This window comes from Antechinus flavipes, chromosome 2, assembly GCF_016432865.1.
Source record: "Antechinus flavipes isolate AdamAnt ecotype Samford, QLD, Australia chromosome 2, AdamAnt_v2, whole genome shotgun sequence".
In the NCBI taxonomy this organism is placed as follows: domain Eukaryota; kingdom Metazoa; phylum Chordata; class Mammalia; order Dasyuromorphia; family Dasyuridae; genus Antechinus; species Antechinus flavipes.
Window position 1 is genome coordinate 213,556,229 of NC_067399.1, and position 25,844 is coordinate 213,582,072.

The following is a 25,844-nucleotide window of genomic DNA, read 5'->3' on the forward strand; positions in this document are numbered from 1 at the left end:
GAAAAGGACTAAAAAAAGGGGTGGAATTGATAAAAGGGAGGGCAGATTGAGTGAGGTGGTGGTTAGAAGCAAAAATATTGGTGAGGAAAGAGAAAAGTACAAATGGACAAAAGCAAGATGGCAGGAAATACACTTAGTAATCTTAACTGGGAATGGGAATGGGGTAAACTCTCCCATAACATGGAAATGGATAGCAGAGTAAATTAAAAGCCAAAATCCTACATTATGTTGCTTAGAAGATTTGAAGCAGAAAGAGTAAAAAGTAAAAGGCTGGAGCAGAATCTATTATGTTTCAGGAGAAGGTAAAAAAATTAGGAGCAGCAATCCTGAACTCAGACAAAGCAAAAGCAAAAATTGTTCTAATTAAAAGAGATAAGGAAGGAAATTACAGCTTCCTAAAGGGTACCACAGACAATAAAATAATATCAATACTTAACATATATGCACCAATTTGCATAGCATCCAAATTCTAAGATGAGAAGATAAATGAGTAGCAGGAAGAAATAGGCAGAAAAATTATACTAATGGGGGATTTCACTCTCTCTCTCTCTCTCTCTCTCTCTCTCTCTCTCTCTCTCTCTCTCTGGCCTAAATAAACTTAAACAAAAAATAAAAAAGAAAAAAAGTTTAGTGAATAGAATTTTAGAAGAGTTAGATAGGACAGATCTCTAAAGAAAATTGAATGGGAATAGAAAGGAATGTAACTTTTTCTCAGCAGTGCATTGCACCTACACAAAAACTGACCAGATATTAAGCATAAAAACCTCAAAACCAAATGCAGAAAGGCAGATATTAAATGCATCCTTTTCAGATAATGATGAAATAAAAATTACAAGTAATAAAGGGCCATGGAAAAATAGACCAAAAATTATTTGCAGACTAAATAATCTAATCCTAAAAAATGGGTCAATAAAACAAATCAATAAAAATAACCAGTAATTTCACAAAAAGAATGATAATAATGAGACAATAAAAATTTACAGAATGCAGCCAAAGCAGTTCTTAGGGGAATTTTATATTCCAGACATTTACATGAATAAAATAAAAAAGATCAATGATTTGCTAGAAAAAGAACAAATTTTAAAACTCCAATTAAAAACCAAATTAGAAATTCTGAAAATAAAAGGAGAGGTTAATAAAATGAAAGAAAACTATTGAACTAATAAATAAAACTAAGTTGGTTTTATGGAAAAAAAACTAAAAAATGGATAAATCTTTGGTTAATTTGATTAGAAAAAGTAAAGAAAACCAAATAACCAATATCAAAAATGAAAAGGGGAATTTATCACCAAGAAAGAGGAAATCAAAGCAATGAAAAGGAGCTATTTTGCCCAACTGTATGCCAATAAATCTAACAATGTAAGTGAAATGGATGAATATTTACAAAAACTCCAGCCTGCACAGATTTAACAGAAGAAGAAATAAAATACTTAAAAATGTTCAAAGTCTAATGGATTTATAAGTGAATTCTACCAAACATTTAAAGAACAATTCAAATACTACATAAACTATATGGAAAAACAGGTGAAGAAGTCCAGCCAAAATTCCTTTTATGACACATATATGGTGCTGATACCTAAATCAGGAAAGATCAAAACAGAGAAAGACAACTATGGACCAATTTTCCTAATGAATATTGATACAAAAATCTTATGTAAAATATTAGCAAAGAGATTACACAGCAATTTATCACCAAGATAATATACTCTGACCAAGTAACATTTATACCAGGAATGCAGGGCTGATTCAAATATAAGGAAAACTATTAGCATAATTGATCATACCAATAACTAAACTAAAAGAAATAATAAAACTATCTCAATTAATGCAGAAAAAGTATATGACAAAATACAATATCCTTTCCTAATAAAATATATATGTGTGTATATATATATATATATATATATATATTACACAGGAATAAATGGATGAGTAGCCAACATTATATGCTAGAAGCATTCCCAATAAGATCAGAAGTTAAACAAGTTACCCACTATTATTCAATAATACCATTAGAACTACTGTACTAGAAATGTTAGCTTTAGCAGTAAAAGAAGGAAAATAAATTGAAGAATCAGAGTAGGTAATGAGAAAACAAAAGTATCACTATTTATAGATGATATGACATTGTACTTAGAATCCTTGAGAATCAACTAAAAAAATACTAGAAACAATTAACAACTTTAGAAAAGTTGTAGGATATAAAATAAATTCACATAAATTATCAGTATTGCTATGTTAACAACAAAACCCTACAGCAAGAGATAGAAATTCCATTTAAAATAACTGCAGACATCTACCTGCTAAGACAAAACCAGGAACTATATGAATACAATTACAAAACACTTTTCACAAGTCACATCTAAACAAGTGGAAAAATATCAACTGCTCACGGATATGCTGAGCTAATATGATAAAAATTACAATTCTACCTAAATTAGTCTATTTATTCACTGCCATAGCAATCAAACCACCAAGAAACTAGGTTATAGAGATGAAAAAAAAAGTTTATCTGGAACAACAAAAAGTTTAAAATATCAAGGGAATTAATGAAAAACAAATGTAAAAGAAGTCGGCCCAAATCTAAACTATAGTATAAGGCAGTGGTCAACAAACCCATTTGGTACTAGCTAATAAATAGAGTAGTAAATCAGTGAAATAGGTTAGATATTCAAGACACAATAATGAATGACTAAAGTAATCTAGTGCTTAATAAACCCAAAGGCTCCAGTTTCTGGCATAAGAACTTACTATCTGACAAAAACTGCTGGGACAATTATAAAATAGCATAGCAGAAATTAGGCACTGACCAACTTCTAACACCCTATACCAAAATGAGAGAAATGTGTTCATGGTTTAGACAGAAAGGGTGACAGTATAAGCAAATTGGTAGAGCAAGGAATAGTCTATTTGTCAGATCTGTGAAGAAGAGTACAATTATGTCCAAAGAATTAAAGAATATTATGAAATGCGAAGATTTTGATTATGTTAAATTAAAAAGGGTTTTTTGCACAAACAAAACCAATGCAGCCAAGATTAGAAGTAGAAAACTGAAAAAAAAAAATTGGAGCCAGTGGTTCTGATATATGGATAACTAAGTCAAATTTATGACTATAATTACCCAAATGATAAATGGTCAAAGAATATGAACAATTTTCAGATGAAGAAATATATATAAAAGTCATTTCTAGTCATATTGAATAGAGAAATACAAATTAAGACAATTCTGAGGTACTATGTCATACTTCTCAGATTGAATAAGTGACAGAGAGGAAAAGATGGTGATAAATGTTGGAAAGGATATGGGAAAACTAGGACACCAATGTATTGTTGGTGGGGTTGTGAACTGACCCAACAATTCTGGAGAGCAATCTGGAACTATGCCCAGGGGCTACAAAACTGTGCATATCCTTTGATCCAGTAGTGCCTCTACTGAGTCAGTATCACAAAGAGATAATAAAAGAGGGAAAAGGACCCAAATGTGCAAAAAGTGTTTGTAGCAGCTTTTTCTGTGGTGACAAGAATATGGAAATGGAGTGGATCACATCATTTGAAGAATGGCTGAATAAGTTCTGGTATATGAATGAAATGGAACATTACTGTTTTTTAAGAAATGATAGGCAGCCTGATTTCAGAAAAGTCTGGAAAGACTTACATGAACTGATGCTTAGTGAAATGAGCAGAACCAGCAAAACACTGCACATAGTATAGGCAAGATTACTGTGATAAGACTTGATTCTTCTCAGCAATACAGTGATTCAACACAATACCAATACTCTTAGGATAAAAAAAAAATGCCATCCACATCCAGAGAGAAAACCATGAATGATGGATTTATGTGGATTGAAACAAGCCATTTTCACCTTTTTTTGGTTGGCTGGTTTGCCTTTTCTCCCCTTTGGTCTGATTTTTTTTTTTTTTTTGCATAACATGACAATTATGGAAATGTTTTAAAGGACTGTACATATTTAACCTATATTAGATTGCTTGGTCTCTTGAGAAGGGGACAGGAGAGAAGGAAGGAAGGAAGAGAAGAAATCTGGAACACAAAGTCTTACAAAAATAAATAATGAAAATTATCTTTACATGTATTTGAAAAAATAAACTACTAAGGAGGAATTTTAAAAAAAGAAAACATTGTGTGATGATTACCTGTGAATGACTTGGCTCTTCTCCAAGAAAGCACTGACCAACTTATCCAAGACAAGTACAAAGGACTCAAAGAAAAGTGCTATCCTCATACAGATAAAGAAGTGATAGACTCTGATTACATATCAAAGCACATTTTTTCTACTTACTTTGTTCTTTTTTGTGTTTTTTCCCCTTTTGATCTGTTTCTTCTTTTTTAACTGTGACTATATAATAGCATATGTACAATCTATACTAAATTGTCTTAACATTTTCTGAAGAAAGTGGGAGAGGGAGAAAAATTTGGAACTCAAAATCTTGTAAAAATGAATGCTAAAAATTATCTTGAGATATAATTGGGGAAAAAAATAAATACTATTTAAAAAATAAAAATAAGTAAAAACACTGAATTTTTTAAAAAATCATTTTAAATCTAAAGAATACCCAAAATAAGCAAGTAATTCTTTAACAACTGTAAAAAGAGACTCAAGAAAAAAAATTAATTTTTCAAAAGGATTTCATGAATACCTAGAAGAAATGAAACAATTGCTATAAATGAAAATGCTGGAAGAAAGAACCGGAAGGAGAATAAATAAATAGCTTAGAAAAGAAAGTGGTAAAACTTACCCAAGAAACAGATTCCCTAAAAAAAAAAAAAAAATAGAAGAGACAAAATCTATGATTCCATAGGACAGCAAAAAAAATTAGAACAAAATGAAAAGACTGAAAAAAAATGTTAAGAGCATAAAGGATATCTGATAAAAAAAAATCAACCTCAAAAAATTTGATGTGAAAATTAAATCAGAGATGATTTAACCAGATTCCCTGAAAACCATGACAACAACAAAAAACACATACACTGTATTTCAAAAAGTCACAATTAAAAACTTCTCAGACAATATTCAGACAGAAAGAACCACTGTTATCTGATGAAAGAAAAGCCCAAAACTAGGAAAACCATGACTAAAATTCAGAGCTCCCAAGTAAAATTAGTTAAATGTTCAGTTGACAAGCATTTAAGTACACATTTTGTCCCAGTCACTGTAAACACAGGACAGAGAAGGGGAGGGATACACATATAAATGAAAAGAAAGACAGTTCCTATTCTCAAGGAGCTTCTGAAGAGGGTAGGAGGAAGTATCTCCATGGGAATATGGTGGCAAAGGTAGCAGAGGATTTTTCCTCAAAACAGAAGTTTTTAAGAAGAATTCTCCCATGGAAAAAGGGAGCTGCAGCTAGACAGAAGTAGTTCAAGTACTAAGTGACAATAGTCACCCAAATAGGCTCAAACAAGACCTGACAACTTCTACCATAGAAGAGAAGATTCTGAAATACAGTATTGCTAAAGGTAAAAAACATAGGTTTATAAACAAAAAGAACTTACCCTGCAATGCCAAATATAATCCTACAAGGAGGAAAAATGTAAATTTAATGGAACATAGGCCTTTCAAACATTTCTGCTGAAAATACTAGAGCCTATTTTAATTTTTAATTGAAGCAGTTACTTAACCAAAATGGAAAATAATGTTTTGTAATAAAAATTCCCAATATAAACTTATCTAAATCAATAAACTATTAATGCAAATAATGCTTTATTTACTGCATTTGACTTGTAACTAGATCTTCAATACCTCTCAAATAGTCATACTGCTTTCTCTAACCGCAAAATTAATATTTGAAAAAAACAAATTACTATTCAAACAAGTTCTCAATTTTGGTAAGTTTCTGAAAATTAAAACCAAGGTTCAGTATTTAATGTAGTTTTCAATTCTGTCACTCCAAATTGAAAATTAGAGGAAGATTTTTTTCCACTTTGATATATTTGCATATTCACATATGACCAGTTATTTTAGGTGTGTACATGACTATAAACATAGAATACCAATGCACTTTATTCATATGCAAATAAGCAAATGTTCTACAATATGTTCTTTATTGATACTCTCTTGAGAATTCATGATTTGGCAAATTGTTTTTTGCATAGTTATAAATAGACTACAGAAAAAGCTTCAAGAATAATGACAATTTAAAATTACCTTTTAAATATTCCCAAAGTTTAATCCTATAGGGCTTAAGTCATTTTAGGAAATGGAAAATTTGCATGATACTTATATATTAAGGACTCAAGTTTTATTTCTTATTGACTGAAGTTCATCAACTAAAATTTTAATGGCAAAAACCTATATTCCACAAAACTAAAAATTAAAGATTTGTTAATAAGTAATTAAATTAATATGAACAGTAATTATTCTTCCAGTATTCAATCTTGTATCTCCAACTGTCTTTCAAACATCTCAAATTAAATGTCCAAGAGACAACTGAAACTCAATGTGTTGAAAACAGAACATATTTCATCTCCCCCTATCTCATAACTATTGTCAAGAATAGTTCCTCCAGCTAATAATGTAGGTATTATCCTTAGTCTTTACATCTCTCCTCCATAGCCAATCTTTTTTTCAAGAGCTATCAATTTTACTTTTTTTTACTTCTATTTATTTCCATAAAAAAACTATACAAATATTTTAAAAGAATAAGCACCTTCCTGATATATTTAACCTTGCAAAGTGAAGATATCTATTTCCTTCAGCCAATCCTAAAACAGGTTTTCAAGTTCCCTTGTAACCCTTAGTCACTCTCCTCTCAACAACTTCTAGCTTGTCATCTTGAATTACACTGTACAGAACTGAACTGCTTTATAATTTATTTTTATTTTTTTGCTGAGGCAATTGGGATTAAATGACTTCCTCAGGGTCATATAGCTAGTTAGTGGTAAGTGTCTAAGGACAGATTTGAACTCAAGTTCTCCTGACATCAGGGCTGGTGCTCTATCTACTATAGCAACAAGCTGCCATGTGGTTTTTAAAATTTAATTAAAACTCTTCACCAGAAATTCTGAAAAACAATTTTACATTAAATTTTCTGGACCTAGGATATGTCTAATAAAAAAAAAAATCATCTTTCTTACCTGAATCCTTTCTTCTCTTCTGACTATAAACATATTCTTCTCTTCAACTTTAATAAAAATAAAACTTGACTATATACTAAAACTAGCTCTAGTAATTGTCCTATATTAAACTAAGAAGCAAATACTCTTATCATTGGTTTCCACTAATCATCTTCTTCTATACCTCTTATTCCCAGAAACTGTAAAATCTCTTACCTTTGTTCCCAAACATCTACCCCAGTAGCATAGGAGATAATGAATTTATTGATATGAAAACCATAATGTCAATAAAACCTCTCTGAATAAAGCCATGTGGGTTTTCATCTTCATTATCTAGATATGACCATGTAAACTCATCAACAAAGTAATGCTTCTTAGAAGTCAAAAGCTCAGGATGCTAGGATTAGGTAACCTTCATCTACCTGAGAATTTCTCCACATTTCTCTTTCCAATCTTTCCCTGCCATTTTTTTTTAAATAATCCACTTTGTGCTCACTTGTCTTCCTATAAGTTTATCCCCAGTACTTCCAAAATTCCTGCATTGGGAACATTTATCATCCACCATATGGGGACATGTTAAGCCTGAATATGGCCCTCTGCTAGAGAAGTTATTTTAAAAATATAACAATCACTTGTAAGGCAAATGGTGAGTGTGAAAGGGACGCCATACATTATTAAGCAAGGAAATTAGAAGAAGCACCAAAGAACAGGATATCATGAAGAAAAATCTAGGGGAAGACATAGGGTAAATTATACCAGATAGTCAACTATGATTGTATGGCTAAAAGCAACATTCATATAAACAAGATCACAAATCCATTTCAACATCTGAGTTAGGGAAAATTCTCAGGATCAAGGATTGTTGTTATCTTTCTAAGTTATCCACATCTTTGTAAGATCTAGCCTGATGGTCAGGACTACAGTCCCTTTTTTATTTCAGCTGAAGCACAATAGATTCTGTGCCAGCCTCTTAATTTAACTTTATTTCTGTTTCAAGTGTGTTTCTTGCAAAATATATTTTTTTGATTTTGGTATCTAATTTCTTTTTCTATCTGCTTCTGTTTTATGGGCAAGTTCATCCTATTCATATTCACAGTTACAATTACTAACTATGCATTTCAATTCATCCTGTTTTCTTCTATTTGTTCTTCTTTCTCAATCTTGACTCTCCTCTAAAGTTTGTTTTGCTTATGATTATTGCCTTCTTTTATCTACCTTCCCATTTATTATCCCCTCTTTGAACCAATCTAGATATGAGATTCAAGTATTGTTGCCTGTTATCCACCCATTTTCTCTTCCATTGTAAAAACTCTTCTTAGTAAGCTTCTTTTATGTAAGATAATTTTTCCCATTCTTCCTTTCCCCTACTCATCTCCTAGGGAATCCCCCTTTCTTACCAGTTTAAAAATTTTTTTTTACATCATTTCAATATAATTAATTCACTCCTGCACCCTCTATATGGAATTCTTCTAACTACCCTAATTGTGATAAAGTTCTTAGACGATACATATAAGTATACCCTGAGAAATAACTGATGGGTGTCTGAATACAGAGTGAAGTATACTTTTTTTTTTATTCAGGGTTTTTTGGGTGGGTTTTTTTTTTGGGAGGGGGAGGTCTATGTTTTCTTTTATACTTGAGTACTATGGAAATGTTTTGCATGACTACACATGTATAATCTATACCAAATTGATTATATTTTCATTGAGTTGGGGAAGTGGGGAGGAAGAAGGAAAGAAGAGAATCTGGAACTCAAAGCTTTAAAAAGAACATTAAACAAATATTGGATTATTTGCTGAATGGGAAGGGGGTGAGGGAAAGGAAGAAGAAAAAATTTGGAACACAAGGTTTTGCAAGAGTGAAAGTTGAAAACTATCTGCATATATTTTGAAAACAAAAAAAAACTTATTTTTTCAAAGGAATGTTAAAAAAAATTTTGGGAAAAAAGGTTCATTTATCATTTTGAAAGGTTCACAATTTCACTTTAATAAATTCTTTAAGATTTTTCTTTCATGTTTGCCTTTTTATGCTTCTCCTGAATCTTGTGTGAGAATATCAGATATTCTATTCAGTCTTTTTGATCAAAAATGCCTAAAATTCCTCAATTTCATTAAATGCCTATTTTTTCCCCTAAAAAGATTATATTTACTTTTGCTGATTAGGTTATTCTTGGCTGTAATCCTAGATATTTTGTCTTCCAGAATTCTACCTTTAAATTTTGTTATTCCTTTATTATGGTAGTTGCTAAATCTTGTACGATCTTGATTGTAGTTCCACAGTATCTGAATGGTTTCTTTCTTGATAATTGAAGTGTTTTCTCTTTAATCTGGGAGTTTTGGAATTTAGCTATAATATTCCTAGAAGTTTTCATTTAGAGGTCTCTTTAAGATGGTGATTGATAGATTCTTTCAATTTCTATTTTACCTTCTGGCTCTAGGATATTAAGGCAATTTTCCTTGATTAAGTTCTTGAAATATGATATATAAGTTCCTTCTTTGATTTTGACTTTCAGGTAACCCAATAATTCTTTTGGATCTCTTCATTCTATTTTTCAGGTCAGTTATTTTTCCAGTAAGATATTTTACATTTTCTTCTATCTCTTCATTCTTCTGATATTGTTTAATTGTTTCTTGATGTTTCATGGAGTCATTAACTTTTACTTGCCCAATTCTAATTGTCAGAGAATTGTTTTCTTCAGTGAGCTAATTTTTACATTGTTATTTTCTTCAGTATTTTTTGTGCCTCTTTTTACCAAGAGATTTGTCTTTTCTTAAATTTCTTCCTTTGCTATCATTTCTTTACCTATTTTGTTTTTACTTAACTACTCTTATTTGATTTTGGAAATTCTTTTTGAATGTTTCTAGAAATTTTTGTTGAGCTTATGTCCAATTCACATTTTTCTTTGAGGCTTTGCTTGTAGTTGTTATTTCACTGTCTTCTGAGTTTGTACACCTTGATCTTCCCTCTTACTATATTAGTTTTTGGTTATCAGACTCCTGTTTTGGATTTGCTCATTTTTCCATTCTATTTTTTTTTTTTTTGGAGTGGGGAGACTTTATATTAATATTTAACTCTATTGGTGGCAAGGGAGAGGAGAGGGGGAAGTATCATCATAATCTCAAATGTCAGGCTTTTTCCATGCAGTTGTTTGAAGAACTAGTTCTGGGGACTTTGAGATTTGAGGAAGGGTGTAGTCATTGCTTACTTACTCTGTCCTTGGGTCTTTAACTAGAAAGAACACCTGATCCTCTGAAATTGCAATTTTTACTGCTCCTTAGCCTCTTGTTGCCCTGGGGTCAGGAACATAGCTGTTTCCCAATGTTCTTGTTCCCGTGGGCTGGAAGTGATACTGCCCTTCAGGAATTTCACTCCCTCTGGACCAAAAGAAGTCCTCCATACCCTTGAACTACAACCAAGAAGTGAGCATAGACAAATAATTTTGTCAAACAGTTTTCCCTTAGGGCTCTCATTTCTTCTAAACCAAAAATGTTCTTTTCCATCCTTAAACTATGACCCAGAAATAGATATAGGCAATGGAATTGACAAACAACATCTGATCCTGTATCCAAGACTACCAGGGGGCTTCGATAATTTCTTTCTAACCACTCCAGTTTTCTTGCCCTTTCCACCTGAAGAACTCCTGAAGCTACTGCTTAAGTCACACTACTGATGTTTCATCTTTTTGAGCTTCAGGCCAGCCTCCTCCCCTGACATACACAAATCTCTTTTGACATCCTAAATTATCTTGGTCTGGAAGAATGCCTCAACTCTGACCTTTTGTTAGCTCTGCCACTGCATAATTTGATTTGAGGAGTTATTTTAAAGTTGTTTGAAGGAAAATATTGAGAAAGCTAAGTTGAGCACTTTTTTCTACTCCATGATCTTGGAGAAGGGGAGAGAGATGAGAAATTTGGAACACAAAGTTTTACAGTGGTAAAAACTACCTTTGCATGATTTTGAAAATAAAAACCTATTATTAACAATGTGATTGATTTTATGTTTCTATTTGACTTATTAAAATATTTATATCAGTTAAGATAAAGCTACAAGAATAGTTCTATATTTTCAATTTAAAGTCATAGATCTGAATAGAAAAGATGAGTAGCTATAGCTTTCTGACTTACATTTCTTTCTTCAAACAAGGGCAAAAGACAACTCTAAAATTCCCTACTATGTTTTTATACTCAAATGATACAAAATCTTTATCCACTGAAAGGAAATTTTTTTAAAATTTTGTAGTTTAAATTAATTTTCCCCCAATATTTATCACTTACATTTTAAATAAAGATTAAAGCAAGATTTTTAAAAAGCTCTGAATATAGAAAGTTAATAGTAAAAAGATCATAAATTATCAAGACAATAAGAGTCATTGAGAAATTTTGAATTCTAGACAAAATATCCCTTTGATTGATAATTCAGGTTTCCCAATGGGAACCATCAAACTTCCTTACCCCATTCTGTTCCATCGCCTATGCTTCTAGATTCTCCATCTCCTTCATCTGATGCAACCAAGAAATCAAATTCCTTTAGAGCTTCTTTTGTTTCTCGATCTTCACTGCTATCAGATAACACCCTTTTCCTAACAATCTAATGAAAAAACATTAAATTAAAATACTAATAAGGTGTACATGCTTAAAATTAAGTACATAAAATCCTAATTTAAATTGCTAGTTGGGAAAATTCAATAACCCCCCTTAAAAATGTACATTTTAATTGTTTATTATAGACTGAACATAGTAGTCAACTCAAAGAGAAGGAATTTTATTTATAAAAATGTAGGTACAATAAATTTTTAAAAAATCATTTAAGTTTATTTTTCATTAGATTTTGCAGCTACATGAGAAAACTTGGACTCAGTAGAAGATGAATCATTTTTAATTTAACAGATTAATAGAAATTTGGGAGATATTTTAGCTATATTATATTAGAATTGAAATGCAATGTGGTATAGTGGATAAAACAGCTTGCCTCAAAAATAAGACTAGCGTTCAAGTGCAAGTCCAGTCACTGACAAATAATATGTATGATTCTTGCTAAGACATTTAACTTCTCACTGCTCTAGATCAGACCTGTCAAACTCAAAGAGAAATATAATTCTGCAGACTACATACTGACTAAAAAAAAAAATCTACAAATTAATGTTCTCTATGTTGTACAGTATTTTTATTTTGTTAAACATTTTCAAATTATATTTTAATCTGGTTCTTACTATTCTCTTGAGTCTTGCTGGGCCAGTAAACTTGACACCTGTATTCTAGGCAACTATCCAAGACTATAAAATTGCATGTTCTCATCTGTCAAACGCTATGCCAATGAAAATCCAGCTCCAGTATCTACCACTATACTTATATTAGAATAATTGGGCCTTGTATTTCATTCTTGACTAGTTTTGCATTTTACACAGGAAAATTTTATCCACAGTTAGAAACTTCATAAAATAGTCTCTGTTTTTCATAGTCTTGTTAATAACATAGCTTTATTTCTAAATTTTCTTATGATTTCAATTGAATAGAAATTCATATATTTAGGAATTCATCCCTGTAGACTTATGGAATTTCATACTTAAAAATTTTTACTTATTTCTATTACTTCTCTCTCATCTTACATTTCTTTCCAGATTCTCCCTATTTCTATTTAGCTACCCTATTTACAACTTTTCTATTCATTTAGCTTCTTAAATATTTGAACTCTGAGAAAGAGACTTGGAGACTGGCAAGTCTAATAAAATGCATATTATTTCTTTGCTAAACCCTATTAAAATCCTTTGTGGAGATCCAAATCTAGTTGAAAGAATGAAACTAAACAATGTTTTATGTTGAAATGTTAACCAAAAAAAAATTTTTTTTGAATTACTGACAACCACTAGTTAAGATGGAATTAAGAAAATCACAATTTCTCTAGGCTTCAGGAATTCCAAACTAAAAGAGATAAGAACAAACATGCTCAATTTATATCACAAGTCTGCTATGCAGCTTAAAATGCAATATAAAATAAATGTTCAAGTCTACTGAAAAAGTAAAACAATACTATCCAAATATGAGATGACTTTATAATAGGAAATGCAATAGTAGATAAATTAGTGGGATACTTTCTGGAAGGACATGGATGTCCTACTTGACATCATTCAAATAGTAATAATTTGACCTCCCATAAACTCATATACTTTGAATATGAGAAAAAAATCTATTTTACTTCCAATTAATTCTTAACATGGCTACAGAGCTTCTGTTTAAAGGTTTTCAATTATAAGAACTCTTTTATAATACAACTCATTCCTTTTGTCAGGTTTAATCATTACAAAATTGCTACAAAGCAAACTAACTTCCCAGTGAATTCACCCATTGTTCTAGTTCTGGTATCTTGAGAATTACAGAACAATTTAATCTTCTTGATTTTTAATATGTCCAAAACTTAATTACCATCTTTAGTAGTCTACATCATACTATAGTTTCATCTTGAGTTAATGATCAATTTAAAACTCCCAAATTTTATTTTTTAAATGTGAACTATCAATCCACTTTTCCTTATTCTATAAGTGTATAGTTTATCTTTGGGTTCTAAATATATAACTAATATAAGAATAATGGATAAAATTTATGAGGCTCAATTCGGCCATGTAATCTATAACTTATCCCTCACACCCTTATGTCAAAGGGATATTTCTACATTCCTATCTAACTCACTATTATGGAGACAGAATTGTTTTGCTCTTCATCGTATGAGACAAATTGTTGAAGTTGGGTGTTAAGTCAGTTGACAAGAAAGCTGCTTGGGGCTCTCAAGGCCATAGAATCTACAGTTAGTCCAAAACTAACTGAACATTATGTACATTTCCACCCCAGTGATGGAAAAAGGGTCTCAGAAAAGTGAATAAATAAATAAAAGAAAAAGGATCTCAGAAGTATTTGTCTCAATTAGCCATATTAGTTTGAAAGTTAAAAAAACAAATTAACTATTACAATGTATCATCAGAACTTCAAGAAGAAAATGTTTTATCCATGATGTTTCAGGGCAGTTTAAAATTTTTAATTTACAAAATCAGAAATTTTTAATAGAACCAACCTGAGCAAAATTCTATCAGAATGTTGAGACCACTAAATCAAAATTGTATGTGGGGGGAAAAAAAAGAAGACAACACTAAAAGCACTGTAGAATGACTACAAACTTTCCTCCACTATGACAAGGATTTATTAATCAATACTCCCTGAACTGGTTAGTCATTTCAGTTTAACTAATTTTTAATAATATGATAACAATCTTGATTCTGACATTCAAGGTATTCCACAATTTGTCTCTAATCCATCTCTTTCACTGTATCACATACTATTTCCTTTCACATGGGCTTCATTTTTGATCAGACAAGCTTTTCCTCCACTTTTCATGTGATAGTCTTTTGTCTTCACACTTTTCCTTATACCACTCTCCACACCTAAAGAGATTCCTTTTCAACTCTCTTCCTTTTGATTTTTCACTTACAAAAAAATTCTTCTTTTCTACAGGGCCTAACTCAGGTTTCAGGTATTCAATAAAGTTGTTTTATACCTCAGCAACAAAAGACAAGCGATCACTTTCTTTTGAAATTTCTCAAAGTACTTGCTCTGGGTCTCTCTTATATTTATATTCTCCCCTGTGTCACAAGTTACTTTGTATTCCACTATTGCTTCTCTTTACCCATTAAAATAATTACTTAAGGAGGCTAATAAATAAGGTCCATATATATAAGCTTTATTTATATAACCTAAACATAATTTATTTAAGTGCCTATTATATATATAAAGGCACTTAGGAAAACAAAAACAAACCAGTCCCTACTTTCAAAGGTAACTTACTCAAAATAAATACAATGCTTTTTCTTTGTACTTGTAACCATGCTAGCACATGCCTGGAACATAGCGGATACTTCATAAACATTTTTGATTGATTCAAGAGTTTATTGCTTAGTAAACTTAATTAAATGTACCTATTATTCTAACAATAAAATTTCTTTGATTTTTATTTGGATAAATGACTTTACCAGCTCAATTTTGGGGTAATAAGTTCCCTGTGCTTACTTAGGGTCTTCAAGAAAAGCCTAGAAAAATCATTTATCAGAATGCTGTGATGATATTATTTGTCAAGATAGGAAGGATATTCTATATGTTAAGATGCTTTTCAACTATGAAATTCTGTGCTTCTGTAATAATATAGATACTGAAATCCAATTATGAATATGGAAAAGTGAGATAAATAAAAGTCTTACAAAGATATTTTCGGACTTCAAGGAATTTATAATCTAGTTAGAGAAAAAAGAAACAAACAAAAGAGAATAAATAATTTTATGTTATGTATGTAACCACATAGAATCAATCAACACTCTGAAATTAAGAGTAACCCATAAAATATCAACCTTCATCCAGTGAGAGCTCTGATCAATGCCAAATTTTATATATACTCCATTGCTAGGATCATTCTCTCTGTTGATGACACTGTCATTTGACTCTACACTAAAACCAGGAAAATGGCAAAGGCTGCACTAAGCAAGAACTACAAAAAAACATTTTAGCAATCCTCAAACTTCTGACTGAGGCCCTTAAAATATTTTGTACAATGGATTCCCTTTTAGTCTGATGAAGCCTACTGACTCCTCAGAATGCTTTTAGGCAAATAAAGGTTATGCCGATTTTCAGCTAGTGGTTAGTGAAAATTTTTTTTTATTTCCGCATTGAAGTTCACAAACTCTCTGAAATCAATGTCTATATAATTCAAGGAAAGAACCATTGCTTTAAAGTTAATTCAAGAGAGGGAAGGTTCCTTATTAAAGATATATTATATATGGGTTTACACTTGACCAGATAATATTTACCTCTATCAGGTAGCACAGTATCTGCTATGTGATACAACACTATCACAATAATTTAATATTTAACATTAGTTATCTAGGAATGGTCAGGTGTTGAGTTGATATTGAACTGAATATTAGATGACTGATAATAGTGAAACAAACTAAAATTTTCAAAGGAAAGTTACTATACTGAATTTAAGAGTTATACTAGTTAAAATAATTTCAGAGGGATTTTTAAAAAATAGTTTACAGAAAAAATTTAAGGGCCAAAAAGTGTCACGGATTAATGATTCTTACTTTTCATTTATTTGATTATCTGGATACTTTTATATTTTTTCACTTATATGACCCACCGTTGAAGTATCAATGATGGTTTTCTCTCTCCCATCAATATCATCTTCATCATCTTCATCACTGAAGTCTGCATTTTCAAGGAATTTGAAAGTATCCAGTACAGAGGCAGAATCAGTTAACTCTGGTTTCCTAGTTTAAAGTATACACATCTTAGGTAATTAGCAGAAAGTAAACTTCAATGAAAGCATTAATCCATGACATTTCAAGTGCTCATTCTATTTTTGCTTGCAATGATTCCACAATCCAAATTATAGACTAAAGAGTTCCCTATACAAATCAACAACTTCCAGGAGCTATGGGTTTGGGAAAGTGCAACTACTTCAGACTACTATATTTTCCAATTATTTTGAGATCACATTTCTTAATAACAAAGGCATATTGATGTATGACATTTGCCGGAACCACCATTATATGTTAAAGCAAAGCATAAACTCTAACAAATGGCTCATCACATAAGATTCAAATATAATCATCTAATTACAAAATTAAGCATCTCCTAAAGCAATATTTTTTTTTCCTTGCAGGACCAATATGCCCCAATATTGAGGCCCAGGGAGAAGGAGAAACATACTTGTAGTCTTCTGAAATGAGGGCAATTTTTTCATTCATTACTACCTTAATGCAATTTTAATGCTTTACTTTTTTTTCAATAATTTTCCCATTTTCTCCTGTATAAAAGGAGGAACAAAGTTGGTGTATTCTATGAGAGGAAAAAAAGAAGCAAAGGTAAAACTAAAAAGACAAGCAGCAAAATCCAACCTCCAGCTTGTGAATCCTTTTCCTTCTAAATAATAAATACAAATGTATTTAGAGGTAATGAACTGATATTACCTATGGCTTGAATCTGGGAAGAAAATCATTATCTTTTTGGAAATAAATGAACTCTAAGATACTAGACTCGCTTTCTGTTCAGGAATTTATTATATGGCCTGCAAACAGAAAGGATGCAACTTGTTGAGCAAATTTTAAAATTTAGATGTAAAATAGGTTTCATTCTTATTAAAGTAGTTAGCTACTGATAGACTAAATCTCAGAGATCAAGTAAATCTCATCAGAACACTGTGTTAATTAAAATTTCTATCATTAGTAAAAATATGGACTGATTTGTAAACATCAGTTTACAACTAGAATGGCACTTTCATCCTGGTCAAGTCTGAAGAGAAAGGATAAGCATGAAAAGTCTATATCTAGTCAGACGCCCTCCTTTGGAGGTTTCCATAATAATCTGATTCTATTCTTCTAAATTAAAGATAAAATGAGGAATGAATATGAGTAAAAATAAAACCTTGTAATAACTACAAGGATCTATGGATAAAAAGACAATATATATCCTCAGGTCTGACACTATTCTTTGAAAACATGTTAACATTCTTTAATATGCTCTTTCTGAAAGGAAAGTGAAGGCTCAGGAAACAGAGTTTTGAAGTGTTACTTCTAAGAGAATTAAATATAACTAAGTCCTCAGTACAATTTCTTATGTGAAGACCAACTTTGGTCTTCTTTGAAGGCATAGAAATTATAATTAAAAATATAACTTCATTGATTTGTACCTTTTGATTTTAATTCTAGATCATAGTATTAATTTTTCAATAAAGAATGAAATATAATAATTTTATATATAATTAAAACATAAATTTGGAGTAAATGCTCCAAAAGGAACGTCATGTTAAAATAGGTAGCTTATTTTTATGTAAATATAAAATAGCCATTTTAACCATAAAAGATTTTATTAGAAACAAAAAATGGATTTTCAAACTAGACATTAATTTTATTATTTCAATTATTGTATATAATTTCTGAGTTACAATGAAATTTAATTCTTCCATCATTTGAACTGAATTTCAATGTATTGAGAAGTTAAAATACAATTTTTCTATTAAGGTTTCAGTAATACATAAGCTTGTTTCAATATACTGAAGCCTATATTTAATATTCAAATTTTAAGCAATGTAAAGAAATCTAAATGGAAATCTACAATAATCACTTGAGCAAATTTTAACACTAACAGCATTCTTAAAGCAAACAGATAAAAATAATCAATTTCAATCTCTTCAAACTTAATCAGAAAAGACTGAAATTCAATTCTTCAACAAAAGAGAACTTTAAAGTTCTTTCTATTACACAGTTTAAATCCAAAATTATCCTTAAAGTCAAGCAAAAATATAATTAAAAGATGACTATTTTAATATGAACTAAATATTTTCCCAGGAAAAAAACTTACCCAATCATCACTGTTTCCTTATGAACTTCAGCTTCTGCTCCATTTATAACTGACTCCTGATTTTTCTCATTTTCCCTCTCGGTGACATCACTTGCAAAGCCCAACAAAGCTCGTACCCGTTTTGATTTTACATCTAGTATGGTATCCGTGTAACCAACCTCCTGCAGATACCTGTGTAGAAAGGATTCTTACAATTATTCATATGCTTTCAATATTGTAATTTAATCCTTAAATTCATTGCCTGTACTAAACCCAACACAGTATAGTACTATACTAACAAAACATTCTAATAAACCATCATCCAGCTGCAGATGGGGCTGGTTCTTATAGTACCAGCCTCTAGGGTCACTGAGAAAATCAAAGAACCTAGTAGAATATGTACAATACACTATTCATTATGTTGATCATAACAAGACTTTGTTCCTTTATATACCTAATAGCTCCATTTACCACTGCAATGAGGACAGGGAAGATGGCAGGTAACTTCTTGTTGCTGTAGTTTATCCTATTTTTATTAGAATTATATAATACACACACACACACACACACATATGTGTGTGTTATATAATATATACATGTTATATTAGAATAAGCCACATTTTTCTGTCAAGAGATGTAGGCTGAAATTCTTTCTTCAATAATAATTTTATAATGACATGGATTTCTTATATTATTTAATCTCCTTCACCTTCAACTTTTTCATTTGTAAAATGGGAACATCACCTTGTATTACTTCTCCCACAGGGTTGTTATTATTAAAAGGCTTTATAAATCTTAAAAGTGCTATAAAAACATAGCCATTATTTTCCTGCACTATTGTCTTTAAGACCTGAGGTAAGGATGTAAACATCAATAATTCTCTGCATAATTCCAGTGTGAAGCATTGATTGAGGTCTCTAAAAGGCAAGAGACATAAGAATAGGAACAAGCCCTCAAGAAGTTTCTTATACACAATGATATTTAAGTGGTTGTCTGAACAAAAGGTAGGTCACACTATATGAAATGAAATAATAATCAAGAAATCCAAAGAATACTAACTCCAAAGTATAATAAATGACTGTCTACTCCAGAAATGCACAAGTCTATTCCAAAAGCAATGAAAAAGGGAACCCACCAGCACAAGTATAGAGTAGCCTTCCAATTCAAACAGAGACTACTAGAAACATGTATTGTGTCAGGCTTGGGTTATAGAGGCAGAAAGAGTGAAGGATAGTCACAAGAAAAAGCCAAAGGTAGAGAGACCTTAGAAGCTACAGAGATGTGGCAGAGAAATAAGCAGCACACAATGCAGCACTGATAAAACAGGATATCTCAGTCCCAAAAGCTTCTAGGTCCTAGTACCCTGTTTTGTTATTAACATAGAAAGCCCTAAAAACCCAACAATAATACAAACCCTCAAAAATCCAAGTGGACCTATCCTTAGACATAGAGATCAGCACAGGAACCAAAGAGACTAAGCAGGGCTAACTATCACACCCAAAAGCACAGTAGTAAGGTTGTGTCCTGCTTTCTAGAGTCCCCAAGTTGGGGTGACAAAACATACTGATGCTTTCTAGATCCCCCGCGCCAGGGTGATTAAAATATCGCTTCCTAGTGGAGAAGTGATGAGGCAGGACTCCTGAGGATGGTAGAAAAATAGAGTCCATTTATTTCAAGAACTTTCTGCTTTATATACTGTAACAAAAACAACACTGTGCATATGGGATCTGGTATCACTCTTCCACCTGGTATCACTCTGCTTCAATCTCAACACAGGTTGTCACCACCCCCTGACTTCTCAAGAAGGCCAAGAGTCCTTAGAGTAGATGGGGAGCCGAACCAGACATTGTCAGCAGGTTCCCACTGGGCTGAAGGTCTTATACCTTACCCAGAGTTTCCCCACTGACTATGACTCTCTACAGTAAGGGGCAAAGCTTTCCTTCAGAAGGAAGGAAAGAAGAAAGGGAGGGAAGGGAGGAAATAACAGGCAGTATAAAAATTTATTACAAATCTAAATATTTCCCCCAAAAAGGGGGCAAGTAATTCTGCAATGACAAAACGCAGAGATCCAGAAGAAAGAATAGATTGTTCCAAAAGGACTGCATGAATACTTAAAAGAAATGAAGCAAAAGTCAACAAATAAATGAATGAATGAATCAAACCTTTAAATGGTCTAGAGAACAAAACCTTACTGAAATAAATCCCTAAAAAATAGAATGCACCATACACAAACCATCAAGTAATATTAAGACAAAAAATTTTAAAATTGAATAAAATCTAAGAAATATGATAATAAAAACAAATGACTGAAAAATAGGTCACGGAGAAATAATTTAAGTCACTAGACCCCTTGAAAACCATAGTTTTAAAAACTCTGGACACTATTTTTAAAAGTCATATACATAAAATTGCCCAGATCTATTAGAACCTAAGAACAAAGTAAAGATTGAAAAAAAAAAAAAAACAAACAAACCACAATTATTTCATGAAAAGAACTACAAAAGTAAATTCACAGGAATGTCATAGCCAAAATCTAGAGCTTCCAGATTAAAGGGAAAAAAAATGTTACACATAATTGAAAGGAACTAGTTCAAGAATTAAGAGACCACAGTCATAATTACACAAGATATGGAAACTTCTATATAACAAATGAGAAAAGAAACTGGAATATATGATATTGCAAGAGACAAAAGATATTGGTTCACAACCAAGAATAACTTGGCCTGAAAAGTTGACTATGAGATTACAAGGATGGGAAATGGATTTTTAATGAAACAGAGGACTCTCAAGAATTTATGGTTTAACTAAAGAAGAGAAAGGGACCTGTATGTGCCAAAATGTTTGTGGCAGCCCTGTTTGTAGTGGCTAGAAACTGGAAAATGAAAGGCTGCCCATCAACTGGAGAATGGTTAGGTAAATTGTGGTATATGAAAGTTATGGATTATTATTGTTCTGTAAGAAATGACCAGCAGGATGAATACAGAGAGGCTTGGAGAGACTTATATGAACTGATGTTAAGTGAAATGAGCAGAACCAGGAGACCATTATATACTTCAACAATACTATATGATGATCAATTCTGATGGACGTGGCCATCTCCAGCAATGAGATGAACCAAATCAGTTCCAATAGAGCAGTAATGAATTGAACCAGCTATACACAGTGAAAGAACTTGGGAGATGACTATAAATCATTACACAGAATTCCCAATCCCTATATTTTTGTCCACTTGCCTTTTTGATTTCCTTCACAGGCTAATTGTACACTATTTCAAAGTCTGATTCTTTTTGTACAGCAAAATAACTGTTAGGACATGTATACTTATATTGCATTTAATTTATACTTTAACATATTTAACATGTATTGACCAACCTGCCATCGTGGGGGAGGAGATGGGGAAAAGGGGAGGGGAAAAATTGGAACAAAAGGTTTGGTAATTGTCAATGCTGTAAAATTACCCATGTATATAACTTGTAAATAAAAAGCTATAATTAAAAAAGAAAAAAAAAAAGAAAAAACAGAAATAAGTAGAACCTTTAAAATACAAATATAAGTTTTTAAAAAAGGCAAATTTATTTAAGCAATTAGAAAGCGCTCTATGATGATGTGCTAACATTCTAGTGGGAAAAAAAAAACAAAAGTTCCTTCAACACCTCAATGTCTTCAAATGATATTGAAGCAGCTAAATTTTTAACTCCTAGAAGTGATCCTGGGGAGATTATTAAGATGAAGAGGTTCTGTTCTGAGGATGTAATGATGGAAAAAGATAGACGTGAAGAGAAGAAAACACTTCTGAAGAAAAGAGAGGAGAAAAGTGATATAACTTGCTAATTCTCATAATTACAGAATAAGATTCCTTCCCACTATCCTGTGATGGCTCAATGATTGGTGTATATAGAGGACTGTAGCAGGGACTAGGGAGTGGAGGAAGACGAGCCAGAGTTACTCTTTGTGGTAGAAGAGGAAGAAGGCGGTCACGGAGATTCTGCTTCCATCCTGTTCAATCCTGCATCTAAAGACCAAGAATAAAGACTAAGGACTTTTGCTTATCCTGACTCCGGATGATTCTGGGGTATCCTGGGTGCTAGTGCGGTCATTACAGCCACAGGCCTAGGTATTTTGATTGATGATATGTAATATTTTAGGGTCTGCAGTCTTTTATCACACTTGCTGATAAATCCTGTATTCTAATTGTAGCTTCAGCATATTTGAATTGGGTGGTTTATTTTGTTTTTGCAAACTTTTTTCTTTGATCTGGGGGTTTTGAAATTTAGTGAATGGAAGTTCCTATGTGTTTTCCTCGTGGGATCTCTATGAGGTTATAATTGCTGGATTTTTTGTTTCTACTTTCTCTTCTTCTATCAATTCAGGACAATTTTCTTTAATTATTTCTTGCATTATTGGGTCAAGGCTCTTTTATTTGGTCAGCGCTTTCAAATAGTCCAATTATTTTTATATTTTTTTCTTCTTGATCTATTCTCCAGATCTGTTGTTGTTTTTCTTATAAGACCTCTCACATTTTGTTCTTTTTCATTCTTTATATTTTGTTTTATTCTTTCTTGGTCTCTTATAACTTCACTGCCTTTCCCTTGCCCAATTCTAATTTTCAAAAAATTATTTTCTTCTTTAGGACTCTGGATCTGCTTTTCTAGCTGACTGACTTTATTTTCACAATCTTCTTGTTTTTCTTGGAGGTTCTTTCTATTTTTCTTTTTAGTTTTTCCTCAATCTCTCATTTGATTTTTAAAGTATTTCTTGAGTTCTTTTAGAAATTCTTTCTGGAAAGATTGACATTTAACATTACCCTTTGAAGTGGGAGATGCTTTTTTTTTACTTCAATGTCCTCCTCTGAAGATGAACTTCAGTCTTCCCTTATTCCCATAGTAGGCTTCTATGGTTGAGTTTTTTCTCGTTTGCCTGCTCTTTTTTTTAAATGAGAATTTATTAGTGTGAACACTTCTAATTCTGGGATGGGAACAATGGTACGGCTTCACTTTAGCTCTCTCCTCTGGCCTGGAACTCAAAACCAAAAATCCCACCATCTTGCAAGTGTCAGCCAGCAGTATCCCAGGTCTACTGCTTCTACACTAACTGGATGTGCTGATCCCTTCTTGACCAGGGCCCTGGCCTGGTTTTCCTAATCAGCTGAAGTTCCTTCAATCTTCCCAGACTGAGAGATGAAGATTCTGATACTTCTGGCTGAGGCTTCCTCCAAATCTAGCTAGCCCCAAGGCTCCCCACTTGCTGTTTCTGTGGAGCTACCCTGGAAATGTTTATACTTCACACCACCTGGACCTGAGTCTTTCTCTGGGGTGTTTCTTCTGTCTTCTTGCATTGTCCCAAGAGGCCAACTATTCTGCCCAGCTATGTTCACACTGAGGAATAATTTTCTTTTGTTTGTAGGGAAAATCTGGAGAGCTTAGAATTTTCTGACCTACTCTGCTATCTTCCCAGAATCCTCCCCTCAAAAGCCAATATACTCTAAAACTAAATTATACTTTTCTCAACTTTTTCTCCTCCATCCTCTACTTATTAGTTCTTTCCCTCAATATAATCTACAAATCTTAAATTTTACTAAAAATTCTAATTTTTTTCTCTTCTGAATGTGACCTCAGAAAGATGTTTCAAATTTCTGTGAAAGAATTGGTGCATAATATACTTTAATGGTTTATGATAAAAGTTTAAGCAAACAAAAATGTACAATGTTAATAGTTAAATCTTAAAAAAGACTTCAAACCTACATTATAACATTTTACCCTTTATCTTCCCTTTTCCTACTGAATCATTTCAAAACTTCCTCCCTTTTCATTTCTTTTTTTAGACGATTATTCCAAATTCTCAAAAATCAAGCATTATCAATGAAAGACAAAGGGAAAAAAGTATTTAAAAAGAATATGAAAAATTGTCTTTACTGGAACTTCAAATAAGAACAGTTTGTTCAAGGGGTAGAAAGGGATTATAGAATGAAGTATCCAAACAGGAATATAAGTATTGCATTTACTAAGAATTCAGTATATAGAAAAAAGGAAGTGCAATAAATAATAAGAAAAAGGTACAAACACAGAGGCAAAAATCAAAAAGTCTGAAAATTTGAAAACCAATTTAAAGTTTTAATTGAAGGAAAAAGAAAAATCTACTTCTTTTAAAAGTAAAAAGAATAACTTTTCAGTAAAGAATTGGAGATTTACAAAATTAGATCAAAATTTGAAACTACATAAGCAAAAATCATTCATAAAAAAGAATAGTGGGTTTTACAAGATTTTTTAGTTTTTTAAAAATGAGAAGAGAACAAAACATAAATGCAAAGAGAGCCTCCTATTAAATTCTGGACCCAAGATATTGTACATTTGCTTCACCATTCTAAGATAAACATACTGATGGTCTATCCAAATATATAACAATATGGACAAGAAGCATCTTTCTCAAAACAGAATTTTAGATCTGAAAGAAATTTTAGCAGCCATTCACCCTAATCCATACCAAGAAATATAATCCACGTTACACAATTTCCAACAAGATTATTATTTAACCTCTGCCTAATAAGAAGAAAGCCATTAATTACTGAGGCAATACACTTATTCACTTAGTTTTTGCTTTGTGGACAAACAAAACTTTTACATGATTTTAGATCTCATTTAGGAGGCTCTGCAGTTTTGAAGGTCTTTAAACAATCAACACAATGTCATCCACAAATAAGAACATCTGGAAGACCTCACTATGGATAAGGAATTCTGTTTGTTCCCCTCTCTCATACCTTTGTAATAAATACTCTCAATGTGTGTATAAATTATTATTATAAAATTATGTACAGGAAAAATTGTTAAACTGTTAATTAGTTGTTTTGTTTTGAGGAATTTTTGTGGGTTTCTTTGCAAGGTAATCAGGGTTAAGTGACTGAGGATGGATTTGAATTCCTAATTCTAAGGACAGTATTCTATCATTATTAGTTTTTATTAATACTCTCTTGTTAACAATTTTTAGTCATCAAAATCCAAAATTTTTGCTATGTTTTTGATATCTTCCCCTTCCAGATACTTAGAGAAGCAATTATTCAACACATTCAAAACTCTTTCTTTGTATATGTTATAGTTCACTTATTCTTCTCACATTTGTTTTCTTTTATACTATTAATGCTTCCCCATGCATTACATCTGGCAAACTCCTTGAGAGCAGGGACTGACTGTCTTTTATTTCTTTTTTATATCCTCAGTACTAAGCATAATGTCTCTAACATAGAAAATGCTTAATAAATGTTTACCTACTGACTGATGTTAAGGACTCAATGTCCTTGATAGTTTAAAAAAAAAAAAGGTGCTATGAAAAAATTTTACATTATTTTATCTTTCATCTATTTGTTGTACTCTTGCCAGTTTTTTCTTTAAAAGTCATGGGGATAA

The 25,844-nt window shown here is 31.7% G+C and overlaps 1 protein-coding gene across 2 annotated transcripts in view; it reads right to left on the reverse strand.

Annotated features, from left to right (window-relative positions):
* STRN (striatin) overlaps nt 1-25,844 on the reverse strand; it is a 164,028-nt gene that overhangs the window by 62,961 nt on the left and 75,223 nt on the right. For both annotated transcript variants that reach the window (XM_051976149.1, XM_051976150.1), the window contains exons 5-7: nt 18,469-18,639; nt 16,247-16,376; nt 11,524-11,659 (exon numbers count right to left, since the gene is read on the reverse strand). In XM_051976149.1, the coding sequence (XP_051832109.1) occupies nt 11,524-11,659; nt 16,247-16,376; nt 18,469-18,639 (437 nt within the window). The remainder of the gene's footprint in view (nt 1-11,523; nt 11,660-16,246; nt 16,377-18,468; nt 18,640-25,844) is intronic.